This window comes from Cydia strobilella, chromosome 8, assembly GCF_947568885.1.
Source record: "Cydia strobilella chromosome 8, ilCydStro3.1, whole genome shotgun sequence".
NCBI lineage: Eukaryota > Metazoa > Arthropoda > Insecta > Lepidoptera > Tortricidae > Cydia > Cydia strobilella.
The window spans coordinates 7,993,276-8,018,805 of record NC_086048.1 but is presented as its reverse complement, the minus strand read 5'-3'; the positions used below and the strand labels follow the sequence as shown (position 1 = coordinate 8,018,805).

General features: G+C 36.1%; 1 protein-coding gene across 12 annotated transcripts in view; it reads right to left on the bottom strand.

The window, feature by feature from the left end:
• Nucleotides 1-25,530, bottom strand: part of LOC134743561 (uncharacterized) — a 252,919-nt gene that overhangs the window by 95,731 nt on the left and 131,658 nt on the right. For 3 of the 12 annotated variants that reach the window (XM_063677065.1, XM_063677071.1, XM_063677068.1), the window contains exon 1: nt 18,309-22,218. The exons of 4 other annotated variants lie outside the window; for them this stretch is intronic. In XM_063677065.1, coding sequence (XP_063533135.1) covers nt 18,309-21,897 — 3,589 coding nt within the window. In that variant the 5' untranslated portion in view covers nt 21,898-22,218. Of the gene's footprint in view, nt 1-18,308; nt 22,220-25,530 lie in introns of those variants that run through there. 5 more of the 12 variants (XM_063677069.1, XM_063677072.1, XM_063677073.1 and 2 more) reach the window with 2 other exon arrangements.

Genomic DNA, 25,530 nt, shown 5'->3' with positions numbered 1-25,530 from the left:
TGTCGTCAATTTCACGCTTTTATAAATCCACAATACTCGTAGATTACGTAATAATAATAATTTAAGGGCTCTGATATATTAAGAGCAAGCGGTTTCATTGTTAAGAGATTGCTGAGCTGTTGTTCGGAACAAACGGCCAGGCGGCCACACTAAACAACGCAAATCGAGCAAAATCGACGCTACTCAATCAGAGAACACATTTACTGTTACAAGTGTTACTCAAATACATAACGTACAGTTACCATCAATAATATATCAACTTTATGGCTCTATAACATTAATTTTCTATGTTTATAGTATTTATCAAATACGATGGGTACGGTGACACATATCATCTCAATACAACTTGGCGAGATTTTGCATTTTAAGGTTATAAATTGTATTGAGATGACATCTGTCATCGTACCCATCGTGTTTGAAAAATACTATAGCACCTACTTATAGTTATACAGCAACAGCACCATGTGCACGTATGATAAAATTTTGATTAAAAAAGTTATTTAAAAACACCACTATGTTGAAATGTTATTGGGTGGTAGGTACTTAATAGTATTTCATACGGCATGGCTATGCACCGCACCATCCCGGACCAAATGGCAATACCTGATCCCGTCAGGCGCCAGATGGACAATAGATTGTCAGAATCTCAGTTAGTTTAGCACCGAGAGGACCAAAAGTTCAAAATGCCAGTGTACCTGGCGTAAATGACGGTGTACTTGTGCTTGTAAATTTCAGTAAATAGCAACTTTTGTGCGTAGAACTTATTGGATTTTTCTTCCGTATAGATTACTCTTTGATAATTGTATACGTATGTCGGTCCTTATGATTATTGTGAAGAAGTACTATTGTTTACATTCCTGTACGGCAGACTGCGCGCCGCCCAGATTAATCAATATCTACAGTAGCAGACACGTGTACGCTTTTAAATTATTATTACCTCACGTCATTAGTGATATTCGCTCTCGAATCGTACAATTAATGTAAATTTTAGCTTAAAAGGGAAATAGTAACAGTATGCAAATTAACGATAACAATGGAAATTGGGGTCGAATACTAACGAATCGATATACTTTTTGATGCAGAATCGGTTTATACCGATACAAAAAAGCTGTATACTCGTATCAATGAAAAAGCTGAACTCACTTGAAAACATAATGCTTCATCGTGTCCATATAATAAATTATTTTATAAGGTTAATGCGGCCAAATCCGTCATATATTTCTTTTTTTACAACCGTAGGAAAAAAAGCCCATCTGCTTTTGATTGCTGAAACTAAAAGCCATCGCTGCTTTGTCGATGAAATTATCAAATGTGTACTATTGTTTAAAAAAAAAACGCTCGTGTGCGGAATTGTCCCTATAAGGGATTTGGCGGCATTAACCTTACTGATGAGTGATTTTATTTTTCATTTAAAATAACAACAACGCAAATGTTATAGTATAAAACTCCCGTGAGACTAGAACATATTAAATACTTAAGTCGAATAAACGCTCTCGGCTTAATAATACGTGAGTAACCCGTTTAAAATAATTTTAAGAACGCAAATGGTCTAAGCCGATTCCACATCAATAAATGTGATGTATATCTTATGTAATCTGTGTCGGCAGGATCACACCCGTGCCCATCCGCGCGCAATGCCAGAACAGATGAACATCAACGGCGCTCCAGTCGAATGGTTGCAGATGGTTCTCGTAAAACCCGCTCGGCGAATAAAAGCAATATTTTAAAATAATCCTTTTCAGGAAAATCTGGTTATACAACGTGATCGAAGTGCCTGAAAAACTTCAGCAGATACTTACATTTACAATTGAAGGTGTTGTATAGATAGAGTAGCCCGGATTAAGTATTTTTCGAGATAGGCACTCAAGTTTTGAGTAAATGATCTCTTGTGAAAACTTGCAAAGATTTTTTTAATTATGTATGACGTTGCCGCCCGTGGGTAGATTGACACTCATAAGATAAGGTAAGACTCGTCCTATATAGGTATATAATATTCATTAAACTTTTTCGCATTATTAAAACGTACCTTAGAAAGTTTTAGATTATTTTATTTTATTTGTTAATTAAAATATTCCAGTATTAGAAACAAATTAAATTAATTATTTACTATTTGAGGGCGTCATAAGCTCTAAGTAAAATTTCATGGAAACCTACTTGGAAAAATACAAAGGGACGCTGGTTCGATTCCAGCCCTGGGCACTGGAGACCTTGGTCACTTTTTCTTCGTATATGATAATTTATTTCAGTTTGTAATTCCAGTATGTTCCCAAATTTGATTACATATGTTCGATATGTTAGTATACTATATAGAATAAACAAAAAGAATACAGGATGAACTGACATGTAGGTAAATATTAATATTTGAGTATGAACACGTAAACACTACGGGTAAACATCTGTTTACCCGCGAGTGATAATGTTTAAAGGATGGTTTCCGTTAATATGGGGATAAAATTGTAGATAGGATATAACAGTTAAATTTATTACGTGAGTAAAAAACATACATTCAAATTGTGTTTGACAGTCTGTGCTGGTATAAAAACTATAAGGTGCAGCGGGACAATTTCGACTGGTAAGTTATAAAGTACAACTTTGACTTCCGAAAATAACATACATAGAGTACTTTTACTGACAGTTGATTGCCTTCATACTGTAGATTAGTTATCTAGATTTTATTTTTTTAGACACACCCAAAAATGTTGAGCCTGTATACTTTAAAATGAGTCTTTTATATAAAAAGGCACAAATAGTTTTAATTATCCCGCCGAGTAGGGATTACAACTATTGATAATAACTTATTATCAATAAGTTTCATTACAGTGAACTACCGCTGCTAAATCTGAGGTCCTGTGGTTAGTCATGGTGGGTATGGTAAGGGATCTGAATTGAACCCCTTTATTTATGTAGCTACGTAATTTTTTGCAAAAAAAAACTTACTAAATTTTAACGGGGTAACATCAAACATTTATTCAGCAAATAGGCCACAGGGGCACTTTTACATGTCAATTTTTACAAACAATAAAATTAACACAAAATTACAAAAAAAAAAAACAATTACGTAAATATAAATGTCAAATTACACAAAAAAAGCTAATAAAAAATATACAAACAACAGAAGTACTAACATTGTTTAGAGATGTAAAAGTCTCTAGGTGTCAGAGATAAAATGTATATAATAATAAAAAAGATCATCAAATTATCCAGAGATGTAAAGGGTCTCCAAGACTTGAATTGTTATATAATTAATAAAAAGACAAGATATTAAATTATACAAACAGTAATTTCAACTGGTCCCCATAGTAAATAGTGATTGGACGATGGGACTCGTGTCTATTAAAAATCAGTCGATAATGTTTTACACGTCTACAGGTTTACATAGCTTTTTTTTCTTTTCATCTGCAATTTAAAAAAACTTATATTACAGTATAATTTAATGTAAAATTTGACGCGTAATAAAATAAAAATATTAAGCTTAGAAATAAATTAAAATCACAAAATAAATAAAAATAAATTAATAGTATCGTTTGCTGACGTTTCTGCTTGATACACAATTAATAAAAATATTGTCCTTTACTGGGTCAGTGTTTTAAATGAGGTATTTACATCGATAAAAACCTCGAATTGTGTACATCACTAATGTTTGTTCAATTTCATATAAAATATGGAGGGGTAATTTCAACTACGGAGCGGCAGCTGACGTTCACGAGGGTTCATCATACATAGCCGTTAACCGCTACACGAGTTTTCGCCCGGGAGGCGATGACTGACGAAATTTGCGCCTGGCTCGCAGTCCATTAGTCTTATTCTTACCCGTGTCTTATATTTACCCCACCTGACCCTAGTGGTTTTTACACTGCGTAAAATATTGTCATGAAATTATTGTTCAGCTCATCTTTGTCAATGAATATAAATGACAACTTAAATTTATACAGAGTACAATGTGATTAAATAAATAAATAAATATCATAGGACATTCTTACACAGACTGACTAAGTCCCACGGTAAGCCCAAAGAGGCTTGTGTTATGGGTACTCAGACAACGATATATATAATATATAAGTACTTAAATACATAGAAAACACCCATGACTCAGGAACAAATATCTGTGCTCATCACACAAATAAATGCCCTTACCGGGATTCGAACCCAGGACCATCGGCTTCACAGGCAGGGTCACTACCCACTAGGCCAGACCGGTCGTCGATTAAACAACCTACCCCAACAAAACCACAATTAAACCCTCACGTGTTGAGGACTCACTGTTTTGTAAAAGAGGTATTGTTTCCAAAGTTCGATGCAGGAATATTCTTCCATACGCTTACAGTAAAAGTACAGTATTAAGTATTAAATTAAACATTAAAAAAACCATCTACGCTAATCATACGATAATAAACCATTTTATGCCTAATGCCTTAACATCATTTTGGAAAAGAGCTGATACTTAAACATAGCTAATAAGATAACCACCGCAAGTAAATTCGCTTTCACGCAATAAAACGATGAAAGGCATTTTTGGCATAAAATGAATAGCGTAGGGGTTTTTTTTAAATAAAAATGTTAATGTAACAGTTATTACAAATTTCGAGAGGTTAGTAACTCGCCTGCACTCTGTAAGCAATGGCAACGTCCAGGTCAGATGTCGACTGTTTATCGGTATCAGCTCATTAGCGGCGGTAATAGAGAGGTAATGCGATTTGCATCTCATTGAGCCGCCCGGCACGAGTCCCGTCATGTGCGAGCATCTAATTAACAAGCGAAATATTCCATGTTCTGCCCACTAAAACAACGATTAATGAACACTATCGAGAAAGCAAAACATGCGGATATATTTTGCCTGAGATAACAGACTTAAGAACAAGGGTCAGTGGTTGGATCAAGGGTCAGATGCAGAAGGCGGTAATTTTGGACACGACGCGTATAGTACGTCGCTTCCTCACTCCGCGGCCCTGACCACCGGCAGCTTGGGCCGCTGCCGGCGGCACCCTAGGTTAGGTTTTTTATAATGTGTTCTTATATTGTACTTTTATACTCACATTGTAAAACCCTAACCTAAGACCCAAGATAAATAAAGGAATAATAAAAATGGTATTAAGTAAGGTAACCCTTAACCGCATACGCAGCCATATAAATGACAGTTATAATAGTTATAATATTCAACTCAAGATTCAAATTTTAAACAAATATTTTTTTATGACATGAAATAAAGTAAGTGGTGTAACCCCCAAGTATTAAAGGTATCAATTAAACGGTAGGTCTTCGCTTCATATTTATAATGGTCAATTCATAACTGTCTAATTGTGATCTTAGAAAAAATCCGCCATATGTTTTCCAGCTAATTATTTCTATTAAAAATAAAATATTAAAACGGCACTAAATAGATCTGATCTTTTCTTTAGCAATCTTTTGTTATAATACTCATAATCCCTGCATTTGTTTTTGTAGTACATATTGTTTGCTGCGGCCAGCGGTGATTTCGAATAAGGGTTAGTGCATCTGACATATTCGATTACAGGGTGTTCAGCGGCAAATAGGTGCGTTGTTTGGTAAAACGAGTCCTCGTTTTATTTGATGAATTTTGCCGTTTTGACGCCACTAGTAATTTAAGCTGTACCTTTGTTGGAGTTGTCATGTGGAAAAAATGTGTATTGTACATTATTGACATTTAATTGGAAGTATATAATATAAAAATAATAAATAATATAATAACGATATTTATAAAAAAACTATATTTATTAATAATATTTTAAGTCGATAATACTGTACCTATAAAGGTACAGTATTATCGAAACAACACTAAAGGCTGGCGTCCACTAGACTCGCCGAGGCGAATCGAATCTAAACGCAATAATTCGCCTCCTATATTTTCTAATGCAACTGCGTCCATTGGCGAAGAGCCGCGGCGCGCCCGTCAATGGACGCAGTTGCATTAGAAAATATAGGAGGCGAATTATTGCGATTCGATTCGATTCGCCTCGGCGAGTCTAATGGACGCCAGCCTTAATAGTAACAATATAGGTAATAGGTACCTACTACCTACGAAAAAATTCGACGCAATTATGCAAATGTCATTGTAAAAATATCACAGGAGGGTCATGCATTTTAAGATTGTTTGAACTTTATTAATTTAACTTAACCGATAGCGAACTTCGGTATTAGAATATTCAAATGTTTATACCTATTATAATATTACGAATATCACTAGCTCTTATAAAACAAAGTCCCCCGCCGCGTCTGTCTGTTTGTATGTATGTTCGCGATAAACTCAAAAACTACTGAACGGATTTTCATGCGGTTCTTGAGAGTGTTTCTTTAGGAAGGTTTACGTGTATATTTTGTTAAGGTTTTGTGTAACCCGTGTGAAGCCGGGGCGGGTCGCTAGTTACGAATATAGATTATTAATAATGTTTAACTTTGTTTTCAAGCGAATAGAGTTAGCACTTAAGACATTTTACGTTCCAATTTCAGACAATACAATTGGTTCGCACAGAGCTTCTTCGCCCAGCGTCCAGGGTGCGTGTCGGCTGGCTGCGTTATTAATTTAACCGCAGACCTAATTAATCTTGCCCGCTGCGGACTCTCCCACGGTAGGATCCAGCATGGATCAGGCGTATTTGAACCGAGGTTTACAAGTAAATACGCGGTAAGGTTTCGGTTACATCAAAGCCAAATGATAGTTTAAAATGCCCTCTTTAAAGTCGGGTTCATGGTTCATGTTCATTTCCGAATTGATTTTATTCGTATGTGATTTCGACTTATTGATATTTGGTCAAAAACACATTGGTCGCAACGCAGCATTATGAATTATTGTAAGTACATTACATTCAAACTATGTTATACCTATATTCTTGGTAAATCTGCGCACCCGTACAGTAAACAGCGACTTTTGATTAGATTCACTTAAGTTATTAATCAAAAGGGGTTAACCTCCATCCTTTTTAAGATACTTTCTGCTGAGAAGAACAGTGAAAGGTATATGTTGTTTTCCTGTCCCTCTTAACAACAAGATAGCGGAAAGCGATCGGCGAAAGGAAATATATGTAATAACCTCTTAAGTCAAAACAAAACGTTTTAAAACTTAGCTTAACAACTCGCATGTTTCGGTTACTGATAACACTTATCTTCGCATCGCCATACCCTTTGCTTAAAATTGTACCTACTCTTTAATATCGCCACGGACCCAGTTACCTGTCTTACACTCCCTGAGGACATTTTCGTCATTTATTAGACTTCGAGCTTCGAAGGAAAACAGTAAAACTATATTTTTATGACGAGTTCTTCTTGGTGTGGTAAACATTCGCGTCCAATAAATGTCGGCTATTCCCCCGACATGACATCAAACAGGCTGGCACTATAATTTGCCTGGAGGCATATTGTGTTGACAAAACCCTACCATAATAATCAACAGTCTAACTGCGTATTATAATAACGAACCCTTTTGTCAGCTTATTCTGTCAATGCTCATAAACAAAGGCCGAAACCTAACCGAGAACGTCTTGTTTTTTTATATATTATATATAATTTTACTGAATCTTTTGAAATTCTAAAATTCTAAACTGAAATAAACTGACACTGACTAAATATAGCGCAATACATTATAAAAGACACATCACTCATCAGCAATGCCCATTCATGTATATTACATTACCTACATACTTATGACAAGATTCGTATGAGCCGCAATATTGGTCGCTAAATCATTTCGAGGGGTATAATCCCTACTCACATGATGAGCAAAACTAAACTAAACAGGGATTTGTACGTGAATTACGTGATGAAAGGTCCAGTATTCACAAGCGTTGTACTCTGCACGGACTGGAACATCAAAGACAGTTTTATAGAAACGTAGATATCCCATTTTCAATATACGGGTGTTATTATGAACACGGTACAGATATATGGATTTGCGGCTGAAGAATGGAAAATAATGACATAACTTTTGAAGTTAGCCAATTTTTTGTTTCTGTTCTCTGTTTGTTTTAGCAAGAACGTGCTCAGTGTCCTTTTATAGGCGCCAAAGAAGTTATACATTTGATTTTGCGGATGGGGGCTAGGCAAAAAAAGTGCAAGATTTTGCCGTCACAAGCCATACTAGTGCAATATTTGTAATAAGACTAATGAAAATGAGGATGAGGATGACGGAAACGGACGCGGGGATGACGGACACGGAGACGGACACGGGGATGACAAACACGTACACGGACACGAAATACAACATAACATGACATGACATGGCATGGGCATGAGCATGAGCATGAGCATCAACATGAACACTTCACCAGCCTTTCTTTAACGTTTACCAAAATTTATTAACCAAAAAAACAAAAAGGCATACCATCAGATCCACAGCGCAGGCTTCGTCACATTACAATAAGCTCATCCACCTCAGGTTTCGTCAAAACAGAACGTTCGTTTACACGTAAGTTATCTGCAACACGCATCGTCAACATTGATTGAAAACAAAGAAAAAATTATGAGTACAATAATAATAACACAAAAGAGCAAACCTAAACCCTAATCCGGTAAGTACCCGGCCCAAACGTCCCCATAATACCAGCGGCGTTCCCCCGCTGAACCGCCAAAGATATACGTTGGACCAGGTACGCACCAGACCTAGGATCACAACCCCTATCCCGCAAGCGCCTACCCAGATCCCTCACAAAACTCTTCGCCTCGGAACACCAAGGCCCAGCTGACTCAACAGCAAGAGGGACAAAATCATAAACCGGCTTTAAGTTTGAGTACTTGGCATGTTTTTGTCTCGCCGCATTCTCTGCAGCCCCCCCAGCCGCACGTGTAGTCTGTGCAAGATGTGACGCCGCAAATGTGCTCACACATGTAGCATCCCACAGCAGACTCCGCCCCTTAGCCCAAGGAACAACCTTTCTTAACTTCGTTCCAACCGAGAGTTCCAAGACACTCACCATTTTTTTTACCATCATCATAACGAGAAACGCTAACTTTGTATTAAATAAGATACATGATATAGTAAAGGTTATTGTTTCTTCGTAGACAGTAATAATGTAGAAAAAAAACTAGGGTACTCTATTTTTCATACTTCGCCTGTTTTAATTAAATACATTTGTGTTAGGAATTCCTCCTTAATAGAACGTAGGGATGTAATTAAACTGTACCTACTGGAAAAACATAATTAAAATGTTTCCAAGTAAGTAGTGAAAGCAGAAATTATTACAGGGTAAAATAATTTCACTATTACAAATGAATTGGGGGCAAGGTCTGGAAATTCAAACAGGACTTTCCGTTGTTGTAGGCACCTAATCAAAAGTTGGCGTCGTTTGGATCCCCCACAGGCAACTGGCCTTCTGAAAATTGTAATAATCGGAATGTGTTAACAAACCCTTTGCCAAATAAAGTTTAGAAAATTCTTTTTAAGTATCCCTCACGAAATTTCCAAAACGGCACAATTTTAAATGAGAATTTTCGGAGTTTTGGTTTATTTACAGTATCAACAAAAGATCTGAGACTTAGTAAAATTCGTATAAGTCTCACAATAAGCTGGACTGTTATTCTCTCACAATTTAAAAATGATACCTAGGCGATGGACAAAAATATTAGATTGATTATTAATTTATTAGTCAGTGATAGATAAAATTAAATACCTAAATATTTACTAGGTTTTTATGGACATTTAAAATGTGAACAGTTACTCTAGGTATTAAAATCTGATACAAATATTATCCAGCGTAGGGCCAAGGCCAGTCATCGACGCTTATTATACGTATTCGAGTCTGCCAAAGAGACTGTCATTTGTCATACAAAATAATATTGGCAAGTTTTCCTCTAGGAAACTAAAATTAACACTGTTAGTCATCGGGCGAGAAAAGAAACTTCCTTTCAAATTTAGGTCACTAGACATCTAGCGGAGGCGAGGCGAACTTCCGTCGCCGAGTGTGGCGATTCGAAAATAGATGGCGTTGTCGTAGCCGATGTCAACGGTGAAAAATATTGGCAGCCTACTGGGAAATCTTTGAGGGAAAGTATAAAACGGAAGATTTCCGAGGAAATTGTATGAGATATTTTGGAATAATAGATTTATTATAACAGTACAGTTTTCGATTGTTTTCATACCGTTGATTTCAATTTATCGAATCAAACTTTTGTACTACTTTTTTAATTTACTATGAGTTTACTTTTTCTATGGAAATAACATTTGATTACATTGTTCTTGAGTGTTGCATGGGTATAATATTACAACTATGGATGGTATAGAAAGGATGCCAATCTCTTATGGCAGAATTGTTGCAAAAGTGACCGCTTTCAGCTTTAAATAATAGTTCCTAATCTCTCCGCTGGCGCTAGTTAGGCATATAAGGCAACAAATAACCCGACCAAATTACGTAGGTTGTTTTTGGTAGTATTTTGGTGTATGGTGGCGCCGCCTAATTACTGTTTTTTGATGGACACTTCATATATAGAGATTTGGCTCGTTTATATAGTCTCCATGATTACAACCTTCGTGGTTGTAACCAAAAAGAAAATATTTTTTTAAATATGAATGATGAATGTCAGTGTGGATTTGGTGATTTTTTAACCAGTCTTGGGCCCTATAACAACACGATACAAATATTATGAAACCGCATTAGGTCGAACATCATATCTACCTTTACCATGCCTTTACATCCCAAACAGACAGATATAAAACCTACCTACAACTGTACCTAAAATCGGAAATCCACCTGATGTGTCTATTTTTCCAATTTGTAAAGTAATTTTTCACGTGCCTAATCGGACGTGTCGCCAGGACGCGACATGACGCGTCAGGGACTCAACAAAGAGTTTGTCGAAAAGCCCGCGGGCGCGCCGGAAGCGATTTGGCCACGGATGTGACGTCACACGCCGGTGGGGCTCATTGTGCTCCACCATTGTGGAACAAGCCCAAAGGCATTGAGGCACAGTTTTTTGAGTCTTTGGATGGTTTAGAAATTGAACTTTGAGGAAAATAAGACAAATATACTTCAAGCACGAAAAACGAGTTTCATTTAGAAGCACGTATTTATATAACCTTATATTTCATTCCTCCTTTCAGCCTAAGTATGTTAGACATTTATTTTCTCAGGAAATAATAGGTAGGTATTTACATTTAAATTACTGTTTCGTCAACTATCAAGTCCTGATGTTCGAAAATAATTAGGTCTTAAAATGGACATAGTGGATAGGATAGGCATAGGAGACAAAACAAGGCATGTGACAAAAAACAAGGTTGGCAATTTTACAAGCATTACAAGCGACCTTGCCAATTTTACAAGCATTACAAGCGACCTTGCCAATTTTACAAGCATTACAAGCCGCTGATGTCACCGATGGCAGCTATAATACGATTATTTATGATCTGTTTTGTTATCCGAAGTGTAAGGAGGCACGAGGAAGAGTGTAAGGATAAAGTGATGGTCACACAGATTTAAATATTGCCGATTTGTTACAAAAACGTAACATAATGAGTAAAAATAAACCGGCCAAGTGCGAGTCGGACTCGCGCACCGAGGGTTCCGTACTTTTTAGTATTTGTTGTTGTAGCGGCAACAAAAATACATCATCTGTGAAAATTTCAACTGTCTAGCTATCATGGTTCATGAGATACAGCCTGGTGACAGACAGACAGACGGACAGACGGACGGACAGACGGACAGCGAAGTCTTAGTAATAGGGTCCCGTTTTTACCCTGTGGGTACGGAACCCTAAAAACGACTTTATATGGCATGCACGATGAAGGGTAAATATATCAAAAATAGTTACTCTATGGTTAATAAAAACACGGCGTTCCATTGTTGTTATTTTTCAATAAACGTGAAGGTCGCTTTTCCTACCTAGGAATAAATTAATTGTTTTGATATTTGAAATTAAGTATACGACCGGCCTGGCCTAGTGGGTAGTGACCCTGCCTGTGAAGCCGAAGGTCCTGGGTTCGAATCCCAGTAAGGGCATAATAACTGACAGAATGATAAACAGATAAGAAAAACCTTGTCGATATTTCTAAGATAAGACTGGTTGTTAGGTAACATGATTCAATAATATTGATATTTTTGTCCTGTTTTCCACGCAAACGACGATCGTCATAAGGCATCTCAAACGCACCGATAAGTGCGACACGATTCATTACAATTTGCGTGCCATTACCTTGAACCAAAGAGGATATAATAGGATAGTGCGGTACTGTCATAGTAAATTTTGTAGCCTCAGTAAATTCACTGCCATCTATCGACACACGATTAAAACTAAAAATGAAGATGTATAAAAATACTTTTTTTTCTCGGTGTGGGAATGCTGTTACGCATCGTCCCCCTGACCTGAGGTGGGCCTATTGTATTGTATTGATTGTATTGTAGTTCGGGCGATTTTCCGCAACTCGACGACTGGCGCCTATTTTGCGTGACATGGGGGTGGGCTAGTCCTGCCAGCCCAGCTCCTCGAGGAAACCTATCAAAAGGTGGGCCTATTATGGGGGGGGGGATGTGGGACTCTCACCTCCCGGCTCTTTCCATTGAGAAAAGAGGGGGAGGAGCCTACCCACTAAACCCACGCCGGCGTTTCCCAAAATATGCCATTTGGGGGGCGTCCTGGGACCGTGAATATTCTACCACGACGCCCCTCCGTGTATAAAATACCATAAAATGTATTTATATATGGATAACTTATTATTTTATTTGCATTAATTATTTTTATATGATTTTGACCCATGTTCTTTCACTCATATGCGTTAAAATTGTTAAATAACAAACGAAACCGTCAACGCCATCTATTCGAGAGTAGGCCAAAGTGGCGCCATCTGTTCGAGAATCAAATTATCTTGATTTTCGAGGCACGTTTTTTCCTTAGACTGTATCCATCTATTACGTAGTTATATCTATCTTTGGCTTGAACGATCGTCAAAGTCGTATAAAAACAAGATCAAAACCGTAACAAATTGTTAATCAGAATCGGCCTACTAAGTTTCCTAAAACCTACTAAGTACCTATGTGAAGCGCGCTTAGATGTAGTGATTGTTTTATTTTTTATTTTTTTATTTTTTATTCGGGATGCTTACTGCCATACATAGGTTAACAGACTTATCTACTAAATGCAAATTACAAGCTTCCACAACAAACAAACAAGAGTAGTATCAGAAAATACCTACATAAATATATTATGGTAGCCACATCCACTCCAATCACTGAGTTTAATCCCAGGACCCCAGAGCTTCAAAGTAGCAATTTCGCAGTGTAACTAGACTAGTGTAAGCCGGCAACATGAGCAAAGGTGAAACACATTTTGATCCACCTTATTCAAAAAAACTTAGCAAACTTTTGGCAAAATTTGTCCATCAAGGACAAATGATTATCAACGGCTTTTCAAACGTTTAAGATAACGCTATTACACTCGTGAAATTATAACGTGTTACTTTATAAAGTCGGGCCATGGTAATTATGACATAAACGGTGCGCCACGCCAGTTTAAATATTCATAGCGCTAATTCCAGATTCCATAAATTTATAAAATACCTACTGCCTACGACCCGGGATGCCCCATGCCCATGGTTGAATCCTGGTAAGGGCATTTATTTGTGTGTTCATTACAAATATTTGTTCCTGTTTATGGATGTTTTCATATTTGTGGTGTTTTCTATGTAGGTATATAATAAGTATTAATATATAACCATATTATAATATATCGAATATATCGTAGTCTACTACCTAAACACAAGCTATATTGAGCTTACTGTGGGACTAGGTTGATCTGTGTAAAATTGACTAATAGTTATAAAAAATACCTACACTATACTAATACTTAATATGTTTAGATACGCAACGTAAAATAAATAATACAAAAGGTAATCACGGTCTATATCCCGGTCAATATAAGTCTAGCAACGTATCTAAACATATTATTAGACCATTAGATGTGACTATACAATATGAACAAGCAGATTCACTTTTACGACTGCCATTGGCATGGCATATTGTTCGCTAATGGATATGCATTATGGGCGCAAATTGACTGTATCATTCTCTGATGACGTTCGCGATGTGACGTGAACGGAAGGAAGCTATTTACGAGTACGCCATCAGAAATACGTTTGGCTGGAGCTGTATTCGTATTTGTTTATTGACAACTTCTAACAACACTAAAGTATATCCATGGATGGATTTCACTTTCAGTGACTGAACTCAGCGAATTTTCTTTGAAAACATTGCTGCAATCATTACAATACCACTAAATTAGTGTGATGAAATCTAAAATTCTAAAACTGACCAGGTCACCGAATTACAAGATGCCACTAAAAGACGTCAAAAACCGCTTCTGTAGTAGGTACCTATCTACATAATGCAACAGACGATCACAGATTAGGTATAACCAACATGGTTAGGGGTGTCATAACTATCATAACATACAATGTCAATAGTATCTTTAAAGTCAGTCTAAGATTGGAGCTGAACTATTTGACTTCCTTTTACACATTATAAATGGAAGTGTGGAAATGGACATGATTTTTACTCAATCGCATTCGAATTAAAATTTTGGTAAAATTTTGCATAATTTTCTGTAACCTATCCTGGTAGTTTATAAATAACATTTATGATCCCCTACTTGCGTTCAACGATGGCCGGGCTAGGTTAGTAAGTTAAGTAGGTACTTACTTAAAAAACAATGTATTTAACTGAATGTTGGCTCGTGGTCGCCATAAAAAATTGTCCTTTAAATAATTACCTGTCAGCAACTGCCGCTTCACTCGATACGCAGGTGCTTTATTACGAGTAATACCGATATGAATATTTGTCATTTTATTATTCAGGCCTCCGCGAAATAATGGTTGATTAAATTGAAATTGTCCGGCAGCGCATCTGGGGCCCGATTCTCGAATGTGCATCTGATGTATAAGAATGATATCAAAAATTTATTGGTGCACATGCACTTGCTCGCAGCTCCGTCTATGCAAGACACTGATTTCGTACTTTTTTGGTATTAAGTAGTAAATAGGTTTGGTAGAATAAAACAAACTGATTTGTGACCCACCATATAATGTTTTCAAAGTTAAGTGTCAGAATAATTTTACATTATAATCAATGTAATGCCAATTAATCAGGAGTCATCAGAAATCAAGTTGTTCGATGGTGATATTAAATTTATTATACTGAATTTTGTTTTCAGAATAAGCTTACTGCGTAGGTACCTACATTATGAAGTCTGCGAAGTTAATTGAAATGCCTACGTTATTGGCCCCGGGTCAGGGGTTCTGAACAGTTTAATTTACTGCGATTGATAAATTTAGATAGTGCCACTACGGACCCCTCGGCCCGTCATTGTGTCGGAGTTCAGACGCATTACCAATAAAATTTCTATTAAATAAACCTTAGGTTGGCCTCGCCGTCTATTCCTTTAGTTCGGTCGATTTATAAAGTGAACACAAACTGGAATAAAGCCTGGTTGTTTATTGAGACTGCTTTTGAAATGTACCTATTCGAATGGTATTTGGCAATGTATCTACCAAAATGACCTTGTGCTAAAATTAGTGGTAAAAATTTGTTCGTGATAATTGTGATGATTGCATCGTAACATTGGTATGACATCAAAATGATACACGGTATTTTACTTTAATGTTCGAATGAAAATAGTTTAATTGATATTAAGCTAAGGAAATGATCTTTTCTGCATGATTTATTCCTTCTTGTCTGCAAGAACTGAAATAGGATGAGTATAATGGGAACCAAAGTCAGTAACTAAGTATAACAACAATATAATTATGACATAAGTGCGAACTCGAGACAAAAGTAACAAAGTTAGTCCAAAATCTCCTTAGACATAAAAGCTAGTATATATTTACTAAGCCATAATGAATGAGGTAAGAATAGTCTGAGTGAAAGATCGAGCGGTGGTCATACGCGAAGTATGTACGCACGTCACCAAAGGCCATACCGGACGGAATTAGACGGGCTAAATATTTTCAGGGACGATGCACTTGACTCCTCAAGAGGAATTCTTCAACATTTTCCGTTAACGCTATTGTTCATGACCAAAATTTAGTTCTTACACAGAAATAACCTAAAACTATAGCTTTGAATGTATCAATTGAATCTACACCTCAAAATTAATCTACAATTCAGTTTAAAATAAGCGTAGTTTAAAAACATCTATTTTTTTCTGCGTCATTCTTTTTTCTCTTTAATGTTATTTATCATTATTTGTATAAAAAAAAACAAACAAACAAACTATAAGTACCTACCTAATTTCGGCTGTTTTTTTATTATTATTTAACACCCATATAATGTTTACCCACACCTTTAAATTTATTATATAGTTTTTATTTAGCTTTTAACAAGCCTGTATGTTGGTCGATTTTAGGTACGTATTAACAAATGTTATTAAAGCACTTCATAGCTCCTTAATATACATGACTAACATGACTTATAAATTATAAGGCCATTCCCAGATCCAATTATGTCGTTTCTAATCAATACCACATTATCGTTAGGTGAAATGCTCCTTTAATCACTTAATTAACGCGGTTTGGTGCTAGCTCTAATCCAATTATCTTGTTTATCAGTGTTAGTGTGTGTCACGTGATAAGGCATTTATCTCCGAGCCGCAGGGGCGACGGCTGTCACCTGCTACACTGTATCATTATCACAATAATCATTGACATTGTAAACACCCATTGAGCATTTACATTGGTTTGTCCGAGTCATAGTCATATAAGTTTCAGCCATGGCAGTGCATTTTGAATTATTAACGACATTCATAGGTGACAGCAATTTATTATATATTATGTTTTATTATTTACCTCACAATTTGCTTACGTACTTCTAATTATTTTTTAATCTACTGAGTTGTACCAATCACTCAATTTAAGCATAATAATATCTAATTATCTTATCAACTTAGATATACATATTGCTTTGTCGTTATTTTCACTTGTTGTGAAAAACGTGTTGCTTACGAAAAACGAAATTTCATAATACATACTCAGATTATATTCGAACAAAGAGATGAGATAGACTAATAGATACGATTACTGAGTGGGTGTTTAGTGTCCCAATTCCAGTCACATAACCGTCGATACAAACACATGTTGCCGCTGTCAGAAATTTATTACGGGTGGAAATCCTCCAGGAAAATATTGACGGGAATTTGATCTGCTACTGATTACGTAGCCTTACTCTTTGGCTTTAGCAATTTACGCATATAATGTTTAGGGTAATTTCGCATAGTGGAAGTATTACAGTCATTAACTTTTTTAGGTCTTAATTTCGTTATTTTTCATTATGCACTATTGTGATTGTCGTATGATTTAAAATTGGCTACTCAACTAGTTTAATTGTTATAGTGTATTAAGACAATGACCAAACAGATTTTTTTTCTAAATAGTCAACACCAACTTAGCTGTGAATGAATTGGTGAAGCTCTCGTGAGCCAGTCGAGACGAGGTGATGTAGATGTAGCTTCAAGCTTGATGTTTTTTTCTTTGTTTTTCGTTGCGGTAGTCAGTTACTTGAAAAATAAATACCGATATATGAAAATATTATCCTTGTGTTTTTTATGCGTAATGTCAATCCAGTCTATTATTAACGTCGTGCGCTTAATTAATCCAGTTGCTCTAGTTTTTGACAGTCGCAAGTGGCCGTGGGTTCATTCACTATTGCTGCTAATCTGAATCAAGTACCTATAGATATATTTTTAATCGTAAGTATTCTACCACTATGAAGTCTTCTTTCTTTAAACCGAAGTCATTTCAAAATTACCTACTCCAAAATAATAAATTTCGACCGCCTGATTTTTTACACTAACGACCTATAAAACTATATATTTATGTTGGCATAAATCCACACGCACAGATGTGTGTTTATTTATTCATATTCATATAAAATCGATAATACCAAGCTCATTGTAAATGTTGCATTAGATAACTCCATTCACGTCTGTAATAAATCTGCTTCAATCCAATACTGATATGATGTATATCCTGATGTAAAATACTGACTCATGCTCAATTGGGACTAGGAAAAAGCATAAACGGGAAATACTCACCACTTAGAGCTGATCATTTGGGTTCTCCAATAAAGTACACAGATTTGATTGATGCTATCTGAACACATGTAGAACTAAAAATACATTTCGCATTCACAAAATACACTCATGCAACAACACACAGCGTCTACACACAAACGAATATATACAAATGTTAAATTAAGAGAAACGTTTTGTTAGTATTCACTTGTTTCGCAACAATCGAAAAAACATTCTGCCAACAGCTATCACTAGAATAATCACTGCACACAATATCATAACGTGCGGGGATGCTGGTCCAGTACTGGACTCACCCGGACTGCTTTTCCCCTGATCGGTGTCCTTCACAGTGAAACGAACGAAGTCTTGCAGATGGCTAGGCAACTTCTTGACATCTTTTTCTTCACCTCCTTCTATAACTTTAATTTTGTGCTCAATTACTTTTGGTTCTTTATAAACATCTTTATTATTCTCATCTCGCTCATCCTCTGTCTCGGGATCTTTGATACCTAATTTGTTCCACCTTTCTCTTGCTTTCCAAATAAATTCTTTTTCAATTCTATTATTTACTTTAGAATCTAGAAAATCTAAGGCTGGCATACTTTTAGAAAAAGGGTTTTCCGAGGTAGATGCCACAGGTTTACTATTGTTGGTTATTTTAATTACTTTTTGTTGCCTTCTTTCTTCGCGTTCTGCCATTTGATTTACATATTCTGAATACATTTTCTCACGTAGTAGTTCTTCTTGACTACTGCTAAAAACAGACCACTTTCCTTTATCTGGTTTTTCTGGTACTTTTGGCGATTTAAGAGTAGACAGTTTTAACTCCGAATCTTTTTTAAGAAGCATGCTGTGACTACTAGCACGAGTAATTTGTTCGTTATAGACTTCGGCTTCTGATATTAGTGGAGCCCTGGGCCCTTGTTTCAGCGCTACAGGAATACTAAGCTTTTCATTTTCAAGTCGACGTATTTCACCTTCTACTTCTTTTTCTTTCTGTCGTATATATTCCATTTGCTGGTCACACAAATCTTTGGGTAAAGACGGTCTTCTTGGAGCACTTTGGTCTTTAAACTGATCTCTAAAGTCTGTGTAATATCGATGCATATTTTGAATTGAAGATATATCATTTTCAATTTCTTTACTTAAATTACCAGTTGAGTAGTGAAATGATTTTCTCTCATTTTTAATAGAGCGAAATGAACTATCTGTAAAATCAGAACTTTCGTCGCTTTCATATATTGACGATGAAAATTTACGAGTTCTAGGGGGAGGAACAGGTTTTAAGTTGCTTGTAAAATTTCTAGCAGAATTGTAAAGCTCTTGCTTTTTAAACATGGCTTGAGATTTTTTGTCAATACTTTCTATTTGATCTAATATTTTTAGTTGATTCTTTGATTTCATAGAATTGATATTATCAGTGAGAGCTGGGTCACGTATCAACGCCAGTAACCGAGAACCAGTTTGGGATTTGAATGGCACTACAGGAGGGTTATCTGGTCGCTGTTTTTCTTTTCTGAGCTCTTTGTCATAACATTCGTTATAACCTCTTCTATCAACATACTTTTTATGCATATCAACAAGTTGACTTGCATCTTCCTTAGTTATAACTGTGTTTGTTTTTTCCATTAGCATTTTTTGAGATGGTGATAAGCAAACATAAACCGGTTCCGTTTCTGTTGGAACCCCTACCCAATGATTTTCATTTTGAGGCAATTTCAAAGAAGAATGGCGAGGTTGCACTGGAGGTGGATTATGATCATTATCCTTAGAAGATAATGTTACCTTTTCAATAGATGAAACATCAGGCAAGGGATAATAAGGCATATTTTCTTTAGATTGAAACTGTGGAATTCTTTGTGATCCAATAGCCGTCGTTTTGGTTTCACTGTTAGAGTTCTGACTATAAATTGTTATATTTTGGAGTTGTTTTGATACTGAAGCCAATTCTTCTAGTATTTTATCACCATAAGGAAATGCTACGACCTTTTGAACACATAGATCTTTCAATGTGGATGGCTCATCTAAAGTTCCTTTTTTATTTTGTGAGGTGGTCCCTGTAACACATTCAAATACATCGTTTACATGACTTGTATTACTAGTTTCAATAGTGTGTTGAATATTGATGGGGAGTTCGCACATATCATCATGCACAATGTTAGAGACATCGTTAAGGGATGAATAAGTGGGGTTGTATTTGGCCGTACATTGGGAAGAACCAACACTGCTAGAAGAATCTTGTCTATTTAACATTTCTTTTCCATTTTTTTCGGAGGATTCAGAATCAGACGATACTTCCTTTATTAAATTATTTATGGCATCATTTAATTCGCATTTTAAAACTTTCATTTCTATGTCGTATCCGTTGTTTGATTTTTGTGATTGTGAATCGCGACTGATATTCGTATTATTCGTATCACACGTTGTATTTACATTATTATCAGGCTCAACGTCTTTGACAGTCAAACTGGTCTTTATTTCATCAGTGGATAAGACTACTATTTCATGAGAGTTAAAAACTGACTGATGGTCGTCTCCCTGTTTGATTTCAATTACTCGAGGGATGTTTTGCGTGGATGCTTCTTGACTTGCAGCAAATGTTTTCTTAAGCAAGGTCTCAGTATCAGTTACTTCAATTGTTGGCGTAATCATTCTGACTGAAGCATCTGTCTCGACTCCGTCATCCCCGTCTTCACTATTATCATAAATCGAACTTGTGCTACTCGATGTATCCGTTAAATATACAATTTCAGCTCCAGTCATTTTTTCCACATTTGACACTGACCAGTCTCCTCGTGCTTCACTGACTTCCGGTTCTTTTAACTTGGTACCAAGAAGCATGCATTGTTGTTGAATTTGCCTTCCAAACTTATTGTGATTCATTTTAGTAACAAACTTATTCGTTTTTGTCTTATCTTCAAATACATCATCGTCTAAATCGTCATTATCATTTTTTCTTTCGCTTAAATATGATTGGCGCCTTGAGCTTTTTGACGACTCACCACTACCTTCTTCATCAATCACGTCTAGTGTTCTTGGAGGACCCAGTCTATTAAAGATAAAGTCATCAGCAGATGCTTTTTTGCGTAGTCTATGCTTAACCCCATGATTTACAACTTGTATGGTTTGAACAATAACTTCAGATGAATCATAAGTTGAATTAGTCAGTGGAAGATTTTGTAAACAGTTGCGCAAAGATTCTTCTTCTTCAGGTGTCAACGTCCTACTTTGTTCAGTTTGTGTAAATGTAATAGGAATATCACAAGTTGTTAAAGGTTTAGTTAAATCACGTGAAATCAACGAGCCTTCTTCTAAATCATCTGTCTTTTCCCATTCTATATCCGACTCAACATCAGATACTAAAACACTACTGCTATCAATTAAATGTTGTGTACTTTCATCATCAGACTGTAAGCCACATTCTTCGGTTATCTCAACAATTTTTGTAGCCTCCTCATTATCTAAGCTCTTGCTTTTTACATTTGAGTTTAATTTGGGTTTCCCTTTAAGTGACTGCTCAGGAGATTCCACGACGTATTGCGGGTCATTAGTAACGCTGTCCACCAATTGTTCAACATTGAGTTTTATGCTTACGACAGTGTTTAAGTCCGGCAATTCAGTGCTATTTCTATTCAAATCTTGATTCGTGCTTAACTCATTGCCGGAAGTGTTTTTAGAATTTTTTTCATCTTTTATTGTCGCCTTGTCAGTTAAAGATATAGAAATTTCAGGTTCGGTTTCATTAACTGCTGTACAAGTTTGCTTGTTTTCATAAACATCAGCACTACATGATTCAGAGCTCATACCGCTTTCTACATTGTTATTTTTATTTTGTTCTTGTTTATTTTTATTCCTATTGCGTTGGTTTTTATTTGGTTTACGTCGTTTAGGTTTTTCAGGCATATTTAAATACGGATTGTAATCGTTATCACTGTCACAACGTTATCACACAATCACACGCGGCGTCCAATGAAACGCGGCTAGCGCCCCCGACACCGGTGTCTGCGTAGGAGTCGCGATTTTGACGGGTTAGTTGCGTCGCGTAGGGATTTCGTGGTATGTGGGCTGAAGGGCTCGGGTAGACAGATCACGGTTTTTCTTTTCAGCGAGCGGTCACTGGCCGTGCCAGTCGTGTGCTCTCGCGGCGATTTACTGATAATTATAAATGTTTGGAGTACACGAGCGCCGTGGACTTTATTTTTACGCGGACGTACGAGCGGTGCGCGCGCCGACGCTGGCCGAGGGGAGTGAGCGCGCCGGCCACTTGCGCCCGCGCGCCGGGTTTATCGTGCACTATGTAAATCGTATATTGCTAATTAATATTGCACGCACACACTTCCACTATTTAGGGACACCTAACGGGCATAACATTCAAAACAATAGGCTTTGCAGGACGTATAAGGGTTGGCTTTGTTGGAATAATGTTAGTTTACTTGTGAAGGTTGAGGCTCCTAACGTGAAACACAAAGTACCTAAGCAAAAAAGTGTAAGACATAAATGCACATTGTATTTAACACAATGTAGTTTTCTGCTTCTCCAGACCATGCATTATCTTGAACGACCGACGGCGGGGTTTTAAAAAAGTCTTTAAGGCTTTATTTCCTTGCTCCGACCTATTTCCGCAATTATATGGAAATTACTCTTTGAGCGTTTTCTCGTCCTCGTCGTCTGAGAATAGGTTAAGTCTTGTAATATTTCTTAAAAATCTTGTAAGGATTTTAACCTGCAATTACAAGTTTGCTTGTGAAATCCTTTTGAGATAAAATGTATTTATTGCCGATTTGCGGTTATCGAATTGATAATACATGTTATCAAACGATAAACATTTTTAATAATTTATAAAATTTTAATTACAGTTTATACCCATATAATAATTTTTAAATTGCGGTTACTTTCTTAGGCCCACTTGCACCATTTCACTAACCCGGGTTAACCGGTCAAACCTGGAGTTACCATGGTTACCAGTACAATTTGACATTGGGTTAACGGTTTAACCGCTTAACCCCGGGTTAGTAGAATGTTGCAAGTAGGCCTTCTTAAAATTAAGTATGTGTATGAGTATTATACTGCAGAGTATTAAATGTATTTATAACGGGTCACTCACGTATTTTACGAATCGAACGAATCGAATCGTATTTTAAGCCGAAGTAAAATACGTGCGTGACCGGTTATTAATATATTTAATTATTCAGTTGTTGATTAGATTCATCGGCTTAAGCAAAGAAAATGTAAAACCTTTTCATACTTTAAGTTATACATAAAGTTTATTATATTTACATACAGGCAGTGGCCGGTAACAAAAAAAAGTAATTAAAAATATGATTTAATAAACCCTTTCCCCATATTCACTAAAATTAGCGATGCAATTTTCGTATTGATTTTTAATACACAATGTTTTGAGGAATAAAACTTTAACGAGTACCTCGTATAAATACGGGTAGGTATAATATAACCTTAATCAAAGTTTATACAACAGGTATGTGAGTTGCCCAAACAGACAGTTTAGAGGTGCATTTCACGCTCACTAAACTCAGTTTATTTATAAAAAGTTACATACGAAGTTAGGCCAAATTGCGAAACTTAAAAATGCACGTAACGTTGGCACCAAAAATATCTTTACAATTTTGCACCTTATTTCGCAGCAATAAGATGAAAAGACGTGTAGATATCTATGACGCTGGCCGTGCCGCACACTCGCCCTGGTTATTTTTAAAGAAACGTTATTGGACATAGGTGCGGCTTGGTTACTCAGGAAATATAGTTACGCCAGCCAGGTAGACTTAAAGTGGACTAACTAGAGTAACGTACTAGCCCCCGCATCTAGACTGATTGAACACTTCCACGCTTGCAACGGGCTATGCTATGTCGATGTAAATTTGTAAAAAAGTTTCAAATTATTTCATAATAATACATGAACGAAAAAAACGTTTGTATTTTCCATTGAATCAAATGTAGGTATAATACCGCATAAAATGTAATTTAATTGCAATTTCAACAATGCATTTGCAGGATTTCTACGAAATTAAAGCAATAATGGAAAATAGAAATAACGTTTGTGGAGTTTGGAATGTTGCCTGAATCAACCAACATGTGTCTAATGCTATCTACACAATGTAACTATTAGGATTATTAGGAACTCTGAAATTCTGAATATTGAAGGAAAATCTAAAATATTAAATAATAATTAAAAATAAATGATTTTGTTAAAACACAGTGACATAAGACTAGTCTAGACTACCTATAGATAGTAGAGTTAGTTTTAACCTCATTTTGCTGGCGTAAAAAATATAACACGTATTATCGTAAATAAATATATCTGTGACTCAATTAAGCTAAGTTTGATTCTTGGGGTGTTTATTGGCATTGCATGCAGAACGTGTACTAAAGTTTTTTGTTCGTGTTACTTCAGAACAAAGGGAACTACCGCTTTTCCATACAAACGGAGTCCTCATTTTCCTCTCTGGATATTAACATTACAGAAAATATTTTTCCACTATTTGATAAGCGCTCGTCCACTATTCTCTTAAGTTTTTAAAAACATTCGATTCTTAAAAATTCTATTACCGGTTGTTTTGTTATAGGAGCATTTTTTTTTGGGAACATTAAGTGAAACTCTTTTCCATATTTCCAACCAAAGCTTAGTGTCCACATCCACATATTAATTGTTATGTATTCATTATACATACGAAATAGCATCAGAAATGTCTACTTAAATAATGTGTAAACTCACTTACTGGTAGGTAATAATTATGAAACCGAAATTAAAAACTTCGATATTAAGCTTATTATGAACCCAAGAAAAATGTAATAATTGTCATTATTATGGACAAGTTGCGATTTCTAAACTTTCTTAATAATATTGGAGGTGATCTGAATCAGCTTTGTTTACGAGATGTTTGCGCGTGCCGTCAGAGGTATAAATAAACTTGAGTGGCGACAAACTCGATACATAGGTAATCGATTTATATTAATTTGGTCATCATTTTATCCCGTATAAATTAAAAAAAAATTTAGAGACCTATAGGATCGGGAACACCCAAATATTCCGAAATATGTTTCCCGATTTTTATAACCGAGATTTTCATAATCCCGAATTTTTATACGTCCGAAATATTGAAATTACGATTTTTAAAAACACGATGGAAGAAAATCACGACTGTGCTATTTCCGCATACTTAAAATCCGTTCCGATTTTACACTTCTCCGAAAATATTTTTTTCCGAATTCTTAAGTACCGAAAAATCATTGACCGATCGGAAATAAAGTAATTCGGTATTCAGAAATTCGGTCTTTTGTAAGGTGGGAAACATGAAATTCGTGATATTCATATGAAGACTCACATCTTAGTAATTATTACGGGTGCCTGTCGTGCCGCATCATATTATATATTCGGCATTCTAAAATTCGGCATAAAATATTTTTGGCAGAAAAATTCGGCATAAATAAATTCGTCAGAAGTGCGAACTCCAATATAACGAACTGTTGCCAGAAAAGTGGGTTAGGTTAGAGCTGCGACCCTCAAGATAACGAACTGTG